This window comes from Delphinapterus leucas, chromosome 20 (genome assembly GCF_059928025.1).
Source record: "Delphinapterus leucas isolate spDelLeu-1000000601 "Yukka" chromosome 20, BTC_Dleu_Yukka2, whole genome shotgun sequence".
Classification (NCBI taxonomy): domain Eukaryota; kingdom Metazoa; phylum Chordata; class Mammalia; order Artiodactyla; family Monodontidae; genus Delphinapterus; species Delphinapterus leucas.
In genome coordinates this window covers 9,676,334-9,685,648 of record NC_143148.1, presented here as the reverse complement: position 1 = coordinate 9,685,648, position 9,315 = coordinate 9,676,334, and the positions used below count along the sequence as shown (strand labels likewise).

The 9,315-nt window shown below is 49.8% G+C and overlaps 1 protein-coding gene across 1 annotated transcript; it reads right to left on the bottom strand.

Moving 5' to 3' along the window:
• Positions 1–428: 428 nt before the first annotated feature.
• NANOS2 (nanos C2HC-type zinc finger 2) lies at positions 429–915 on the bottom strand. Its single transcript, XM_022584856.2, has one exon. The coding sequence runs from the start codon at positions 913–915 to the stop codon at positions 499–501; it is 417 nt and encodes a 138-aa protein (XP_022440564.1). The 3' UTR covers positions 429–498.
• Positions 916–9,315: the final 8,400 nt, after the last annotated feature.

Below are 9,315 nucleotides of genomic sequence, written 5' to 3'. Positions count from 1 at the left end.
CAAGTCAGAATCCCATCTTGAAGTTCTTGGGCTGGAAGGTCCATGCCAGCCTGTTCACAGCTCTCCAAATTCTGAGGGTTGCTCTGAGAGAGCACAGTGGGCTCCTGTAGGTCCAAGAGTCCAAGAATTCTGCAAGGAATGGAACCCTGAGGGCTGAGAAGTCAAAGGGGCAGGGCTAGTGTCCCAGAAGAACTAAAGATCCATGAACCGTGACCCAGAAGGAGCCACAGGGTTGTGTGGTCCAAGGGGCAGGGGTCCTGCTGCACCAAGAATCCACAGACACTGCCAGGACAGAACCCCAGGGGCTGAGAGTTCCAAAGGGCAGGGCTGGCCTGGCTCCCCATAGCCTCCGTTGTTTCAGGATTCAGCAGGGATGGAGTTCTGGGGGTCAGACATTCCAGAGGGCTGGGGGAGTCCAGGGAAGTGGGAGAGTCCAGGGACTTGGGAGGATTGAACCAGGAGGGCTGGGGGGTGCAGGGGGTGGGCACTTGATGGCCCTCAGCGCTTGACCTTGCGGCCGGCAGAATTGCGCCCACTGCGGCGGTAGAGAGACTGCTGGCCTCCGTTTAGCGGGCAGTACTTGAGTGTGTGGGCCTGGTCCCCCGTGGCCCCGCACAGGGGACACACATAGTGCCGCAGGATGGGACACACCACCACGCCCTCCGGTGTCTTCAGCTGGTGTGAGGAGTACACGTGGCGAGATTCCCCATTGTGTTTGCAAAAGTTGCACAGGGTGGCCAGGCCCCCGCTGGCCCCCTGCCCTCCCTGTCCCTGATCCTGCCCCAGCTGGGGCCCAGGTCCCGGCTCCCCGGTCGCTTGGGCCTCCGGCCCTTGCCCCCGACTCTGGATCAGTGCCAGCACCACCTGGCTCAGGTTGAAGTAGTCCTTCCACATGTCGAAGGTTGGCTGCTGCATGGCATCCAGGTGGAGGTGGTGGGCAGCTGGAGAGAGGTGGGCTGGGCGCCCGGGGACAGGAGGAGCAGATGGTTTTCTGGAGCAGAGAGGAATTGCACCCCCTTTTATACTCCCCAAAGACCCTTCTAAGCAAAGGTGGAGCTTAGGATTTAAAGGGCCCACCCCTTACCCTTGATCCCTTCTGACCTTAATTCCCCATGGAGATCTGGAAGGGGGTCATTTCCCTTGTTGCTGGTCCTTGCTTGGCCTGCAAGGTGCTCTGTGACCTCTGGAAAGACCCTTCTCCCTGGGCCTCAGTTTCCCTATCCATTCAGTAAAGCTCCATATCTGAAAATTCCCCTAACCCCCATCTTCCCTTACTCCAAGGCTGGGGGTCTGCTGCCTCCATATACTCCAGAGCCATTCCTAATCATAACAACAGCCCCTTACTGTGAGCCAGACGTTGTGCTGCACAGTTACCGTCATGATCTGATCTAATTTTCACAACAACTCCATGTGGGTAACACAGTTATGATCCCATTTTAGAGACAAGTCACTAAAGCTCAGAGAGGAAAACTCAGTGGCCCGGAGTCATGTAACACGCAAGTGGCAGAGCTGAGGCTCTAACCCAGGGCCATATGACTCCAAAGCAAATGCTCTCCTACCTCTTTTGGATTAAAATCTCATTTTTCATCACATCTGGAACTAAGAGCCACTTATTCACCAAATATCCATTGAGTGCACACTACGGTATTCAATGTTTTATAAAAATGATCTCTTTGAACCCCATAATCACTCAAGGAGGTGGGCACCATCATTTTCATCTTATAAAGAAGGATGTTATGCTCAGAGAGGTTAAGGAAAGTACTCAAGGCCACATAGCAGGGAAATGGCAGAATTGGGATTTGCACCCGGGTCTGGCCCCAGAGACACTGGGGATTGATCTGAGAAGCGGCAGAGGACCACGGCATGGCACAGAATCCCTTGGAATGCCCACCCTTCCCCCATGGCCTGGTACACTGTCCCAGATCCTTCCTGACCTTCCGGACCCAGTAAAAGCCTTGCCTCCTGCCCATGCCAACTCCAGGATTTCTTCCTCCACCTGTGGTCCCCAGTTGGTCCCCTTGACCACTCAACATAATCATTGAGGCCCCTTGCATTGGGCTCTGGAAACTCAGCAGTGACCACAGCTATCTTGTACCTGTTTCATGAACAACCAGTCCAGTAGGGAAACAGTCAGCAAATGAGAAAACAATAGATCATAAAGAGCCGATTACATAGGCTGGTCTGGGAGAGGTGGCCTGGAAGCTGAGACCACACAGGACAATCTTCCAGGAAAAGGAACACAAGCTATGGAAGCCTGAAGCCTGGGGACAGCTAGGGGGTAGGGGTAGCCAGAACGGAGTGAGGGTCCCAAGATGAGGCCAGCCCCGTGTGCAGGGGGTGTATGCCATCAGACTGTGACCTCCCTCAGGAGATGTTTTAGAAATGATGGGGGTGTTTTGGGTTTGCCACAGTGATTGGAGGTGTGATGACGTGCGATAAGATGTAACAGACAGGGACCAGGGATGCCAGATGTCTCAACCATCCATATGACCAAGATCTGTCCCGGACACACTTAACTTTCCAATGTCCCACTGGACACCCATGTGGGTAGAAAAACCCACTTATGATGGTCTGAGTCTAGAGCTCAGCTATGTTTTACGTATAAACACTTAAGTGTTTTTGCAATATTTTAAGATACACTGACCTTTCCTGAAATGCAAAGACTGTGTCCATCACAGCCTGCCTATTCTTGATTTTGTTGGGAACTTGATCCGGAGTTGCTCACTCTTTCTAGAAGCCACATCACCCCAGGCAATGCTGATTGTGGTGATTGTCCAAACAACACACAGTTTATTCCTATCTCATTCATGGTGAGTCTACACGGAGATGCTAGTATCTGCCTGATGAGATGCTTTTTAGAGCGGCCATGCCTGAGCATCATTTCTACACCAAAATAGATGATTAGTTGATTATAAGTTGTTGCCTTTTTATTTTTCCTTTGTAGTTCAGTTAGGACATGATATTAATTTCAGAAAATAAAATTTGTGTGTTGGTGGGCTCTATTACCTCTGAGTTTAATTTCAGAATACTAAAGGGGCATCTTAAAATGTTAGATAAAGTGGGTGTCAGGCCTCACCCGCTTAAGAACCCGTGATATAGGCCAAGATCAGCCCATTGGTCTTTGCCTTCAGAGCAATAGGAAGCCACTGAAGGGTATAAGCAAGGGAGGGACGAATGAGAAATGTGTTTTAAGATGCTCCTCTGGTTGCTGTTGATTGAATAGAGGCAGTGAGCCTGTACCCATCAGCTCACATTGTTTCCGTCTAGTCAGGGAGCAAAGTCTGAACAAAGTCTGTTGAGGACTCCCTTTTGGCGGACACTGTGCCTTGCCTTCAGAAAGAGCTTAACACATGCTTGTAGAGTGAATGTATTCTCTCTGTGGATGGGCTCAAGGTTGGGAGACGACAAAGGGGGGAATTTGTGAATGTCAGAGGAAAGGTCTTCTAGCGGTGCGATCGTCTAGCTTTCTGTAATTTCCTTTTGAAGTAATGATTTGGATAATGACTTGTTTGATGTCTGTCCTCACCGGTAATCTGTGAGCCCAAGGAGGTCAGGGTCAGGGCTGTCTCGGTCACTGATGTGTCCCCAGCATCAGCCAGCACAGGGCCAGGCGAGCAGAACAGGAGATGTTAGCAGGAAGAATGTCCACAGACTATCGATACATCATTCACATGGGTGATTCCTGCGTCTTGAGTGCTTACAATGTTCTTCACTGCTCAGCTCTAACGTCTCCTCCTCCAGGAAGCCCTCCCGACCCTCAGGCTGGTCAGCCTTCTCTCGGCGACCCCATCCCAGCCCTGCCCACTCTGGGTCATCACTGACTGGGGGTGGGTCTGTTTCTCCCTCTAGACTGTAAGGGCAGGGCTAAGGCTGTTCCCACGTTTATGTGTCTCCTGTCATTTAACCCTCATTGCTTTTATTTATTTATTTATGGCCTCGCTGCACGGCTTGCGGGAATCTTAGTTCCCCAAGAAAGGATCGAACCCTGGTCCCTGCAGTGAAAGTGCAGAGTCCTAACCATTGGACCACCAGGGAATTCCCCTCATTGCTTTCTCGAGTTAAGTACCAGTATTATTCCTGATTTGCAAAGGCAGCAACTGATGTTCAGAGAGGTTAGGTGACTTGTCTGTGGTCACACAGCTGGCAGGCAGCAGAACTGGGATTCCAAACTGGGTCTACCTGAGTTCAGTCTTTGCCTTTAACCATTGCCCTACACTGTTCAATAAACACTCATCAAGAGAATGAACTAATAAATGAATGCATACACAGCATCTTCCAGATCACCTGGTCCAGCTCACCTCACTTTCTTATTTTACAGAGGTGGAAATGAGGCCTCAAGGAGGATACAAGGAAGGATCCTTGGAAGGATCCAAGTTTCAGTCTCTTAAAGTCATGGTTCCTTGCCAAGCTCCCCGGATTCACAGGCACACTGAGTACCTTCTGGAAACCTATTAATGAAAACACACCAGTGGTCATAGGGTAGGCTGTGAGGTTTTCAGCTTGTTCATCTCCCTGAAGAGGTAAATCAGACCTTTGTGTTATTACGTTGGGATCATCGGGTTGGGCAGTGGGGTGACTTGAGCACAACTCCCCCCCCACAGTTTAGGGGGTGGGCAGCATCGTGGGTAAACGTTCAGTGATAAGCTCTGAGTTCAAGCCAGGCTCTACCACCTGCTCACTGAGTGGCTGTGGGCTTATTATTTAACCTCTCCTAACCCCAGTTTTTTCATCTGTCAAGAGGGGATGACACCGGTGCGTGCCCCAGGGCACGGACTGCAATTGTGTTTGCGAATAGCACATTTTGGCTGTGGGGTATGATTATTCAATGTTAGTCATGAAAATTGAGACACAATTAAGGCAATAATCTTAAGGGCACTTATTTACTGAGCATCTCCTTTGGGCTGGCACCATGCTCAGGGGCTTTCCTTGCTTCCCCCCCAGACCCTGTGAAGTTGGGTTTAGCAATAGCCCCATTTTACAGATGAGCAATGGGAGGCTCAGAAAGGCCGAGGGTCTTGTCCGAGGTTATACAGACAGTGAGTGGTAGGCTGGAGCTCGAACCCAGGGCTCGGAAAGCAAGGGAGCCAGGGACTTCCTAGGCGTAGGGACAGAATGAGGTGAGAAGCCAGGAAGGATAGGGGGGATTGGAGTGACAATTTTCACAGGGAGGACCTGTTGGTCACTGATGGACATACTCCAAGGCAGAAGAGGCCAGGCTCTCTCCCATGTGGAAGAATAAGGCTTCTGGAGGGAGGAACCAGGACGGGTGTGGGAGGCCTCTGCGCTAAGTGCTTTCCATAAAGTCACAGCCGAGACCGCCAGCTCAAGATGCATGCGTCCCCTGTGTACAGCAGGGCGGGACCCGGGGACCCAGTCAGTGCTGGTGGCTGCAGCTGTGGCATCTGCTGGAAGTGTGAGAATCCCCTCAATAACAATCGCACCTATTGTTTGGAGACTCTCAGATTCTCTTGCTTGTGAATTTTTTTTTTTTTGGCTGCAACTCAGGGCATGCAGGATCTTAGCTCCTCAACCAGGGATCGAACCCGTGCCCCCTGCAGTGGAAGCACTGAGTCCTAACCACTGGACTGCCAGGGAATTCCCTGTATTTTTTCTTTATTATTTATTTTTTCCCCAATTGTTTTCTTTTAGGACTCTGTTACTGGAGCCATGACTACCCTCCCCCCACCCCCACGCTCACCCCCCATCCTGTGGTGTTTTATTGGATCAGTAACTGAAGGGCATCCCTTCTCAGGCAAGCCTTCTTCTGCAGGGTTGCTGCTGTGTACTGAGGGAAAGTCAAAGATGATATTGATGAGAAATTCATCAGCCTGGTGTTTACTTGATCATATCCTCCACCCCCACGGCAAGGCCACACCACTCCCTGCTGCACAGACTCCACAGCTGCCCTGTTTACTTGTGAATTTCCCTCTCAGCCTCATGTCTGCCAGAAACAGCTCATGTAGGGTCCAGAGAGGGGTGGGGAGGAGCTAGGGGGAGTCAGGAGGAGAGAAACCCTGAGAAAGAGGGGGAGAGACTCCCAAAGGGGTGGAGGGACACACTGGTGCAGAGACCAAGACAGGGGAGATGAAGACCAGGGGAAAGTGAGACACCCGGAGACCAAGGAGGAGGTCATGGTCATCGTCCTCATGGTTTCTGTTTATTGGGTGCTGGCCTGTGAGATCTCATGAAACCCTTGCAACAACCCTGTCAAGTAGTGTTATAATATCCCCATTTTACAGAGCAGGAAACTGAGGCCCAGGGAGGTGACATTTCTCATTGATGTCATCCCATTAGCCTAGACTCAAATCCAGGTCTGCAGAGAGAGAAGAGGGACACACTCACACTCCCAGGGATGGAAAGGGACAGAGGCTCCAGCAGAGAGAGATGGAAGCAAGGGGCAGAAAACGAAAATAACGTGGTTGGGTGTGTGGCTGCTGTGGCCAGAGGGCCTGGGTCAAATCTTGGCACTGCCACTTACAGAGATGTGGCTTTTAGCAAGTGATGTCACCTCTCTGGGCTTCTGTTTCCTCCATTTCACAAGAAGGGAGATCATTGAAGACCCCCTGCTCTGGGGCTGTTTTGAAGATGGCAGCTGAGAACACAGGTGAAGGCACTAGAACAGGTACGCAGTGAGCTTTAGCCATTATTTTTAGTTTTATTCCCTCGCTAAAGATTCATTGATGAGTGCTAGGCAGGGGGAAGGAGAGTGTGCAGGCCCCAGTAGAGGAATATTTGCTCATTCATTCAGCAAATATTTACACAATACCTAACATGTGTCTGGCCCTGTTCTAGGTGCCAAAGATACAGCAATGAACAAAAAATACAAAAGTCCCTGCCTTTACAGAGCTGAAATTTTATATAGATAACAAGAGAGAAAAGTGAAATATATCTCAGGTAAGGCTGTGTGCTATAGAGAAAAAATAAAGGGGGTAGGGAGATAAAAGTGATCAGGGGGGACTTCCCTGGCAGTCCAGTGGTTAAGACTCTGAGCTTCCACATTAGGGGATGCAGATTGCATCCTTGGCTGGGGAACTAAGATCTTGCATGCTGCGTGGTGCAGCCAAAAATTAAAAAACAAAGAAGAGTGGTCAGGGAAGCCCTCTTGGAGAAGGTGACATTTGAGAAGAGTCTTAAAGGTGGTAAGAGAGGGAGGCCTTGTAAATATACGGGGGAAGAGTGTCCCAGACTGAAGGAACAGCCAGTGCAAAGACCCTGAGGTCAGAGCGTGACTGCTGTGTTCAATGAACATCGTGGCTTGGGTAGATTGAGAGGAAGAGTGGGAGTAGGTGAGAGGTAATACAGGACCCCATGGGCTACTGCAAGGACTTGGGCTTGTGCTCTGAGTGAGGTGGGAGCCATGGGAGGGTTCTGAGCACAGGAGTGACATGATTTGATTCAAAATCTAACAGTGGCTTCTGAGGAAGGTTGGGCTCTAGGATTACATGTGCGTTTGAATAAAACTCTGTGCAGTGGTTCTACTATTAAGCCCATTTTGCAGCGGAAAAAACTGAGGCTCAGAGATGGAAGATCCATGTTCCAGGATGGCAGAGTCCAAGGAGAGCCCAAGTCTGTCTGTCTGACTCTATCATCGCTGCTCTGGAACAGTCTCACATATCCCCTCCTGGAGGATGCGCGCGCGCGCACACACCCACACACACACACACACACCTGTGATTCTGATGTACCAAGGGCTGGGCTTTCTCAGTAGTCAGCGATGTGTCCCCAAGTATAAGGCCTGGTAACTCCCACTCAACCATCAGAGAGCACAGAGTAGGCAAACGTTTGTCGAATGAATGCATGAATACCAACCTGAGGACTTTGGACTTTGTGCTAATAAGGCCACTGGGAGCCGAGGAAGGTTCATACGCCATGGTTATATCTGAACTCTTTTTGTTTTGGCTGTGCTGCAGGATCTTAGTTCCCCGATGAGGGATCGAAGGCGCGCTCTCTGCAGTGGAAGCAAGGAGTCCACCACTGGACTGCCAGGGAAGTCCTGTGAGCTTTAGAAAACACTCTAGGCTTCCTCTCCATTCTGGGCCATTGCATATACTACTCTCTCTGCTTGAAACATTTCTACCCAATAGCACCGACTGCTCCTTCAAATCTTAGCTCCAACATTCCCTCTCCCAAGAAGCCCTCCCAGACCTCCCGCTGGGTCAGATGACCCCTCTGGGCTCCTGCAGCCCCCAGTACTTCCCCCATCCCAGCTCTGCCCACTCTGAGTCGTGTCTGTCTGGGGACAGGTCTGTCTTCTCCACAGGACTGGAAGCCCCATGAGGGCACGGCCAGGAGTGTCTTGATCACAGCTGTGTCCCCAGCACTGTCCTGTACAGGGGCTGGGCACAAAGGGATATTTGGGGGGATAAATGAATGAGACCAAAACTAGAGCAGAATTGGGGAGGGCAGGGATGGGGGCCTGTCCCAGCCAAGGGCTCTGTCTCTTATACAACACTAACTGTCTTACTCTGAGGAGTAGTTGCCCAGTTTTTCTCCAGCCTTGTTTTGAACCACTTTCTCATTCACTGCAACCACCCAGAACTTCCAGACAGAGCAAAATTAAATAGACCAGGATGGAAATGGGGGAAACTGGAGGAGAGGAGGTATATGGGAACTCTAGTGGTGATTGCAACACAGCTTTTCAGCATTCTAGGTTTTTGGTAAAGCTTTATATTAAAAAATATATTTTTTTTGTTAAGTCAGACAATTATTTCAGTTTCTTTTTAAAGACTTACTTCCAAGAATAGAGTGTGGAAAGAGGAAAAATAGTAACTTTATTTTTTATTATTATTTTTAAAATATTTATTTTATTTATTTGGTTGCGCAGGGTCTTAGTTGCGGCATGCAGGCTCCTTAGTTGTGGCATGTGAACTCTTATTTGCAGCATGCATGTGGGATCCAGTTCCCTGACCAGGGATCTGACCTGGGCCCCCTGCATTGGGAGCACGGAGTCTTAACCACTGTGCCACTAGGGAAGTCCCCCAAAATAGCAACTTTAGAGTGAAGTGACTTGGCAGACATCACCTTAACCAGGTGATCAAGGTTAACATGATGTTATATTGATATTGCATACCCATGATATGGAAAAAACCTAAATGTCTGTTGATGGACATTTAGGTTGTTTCCATGTCTTGGCTATTGTAAATAGTGCTGCTATGAACATAGGGGTGCAGGTATCTTTTTGAATTATGGTTTTCTCTGGATATATGCCCAGGAGTGGGATTGCTGGATCATATGCTTGCCTCTCTGTTTATATTGGAAACTCTGCAGGCTTTTATCCCCTCTGTGTTTTCATCTCATCAATGTTTTTTGGAAAAT

Bases quoted from the DNA above. Each gene is read 5' to 3' on its own strand.
- NANOS2 (XM_022584856.2), bottom strand. From the start codon at position 915: ATGCAGCAGCCAACCTTCGACATGTGGAAGGACTACTTCAACCTGAGC.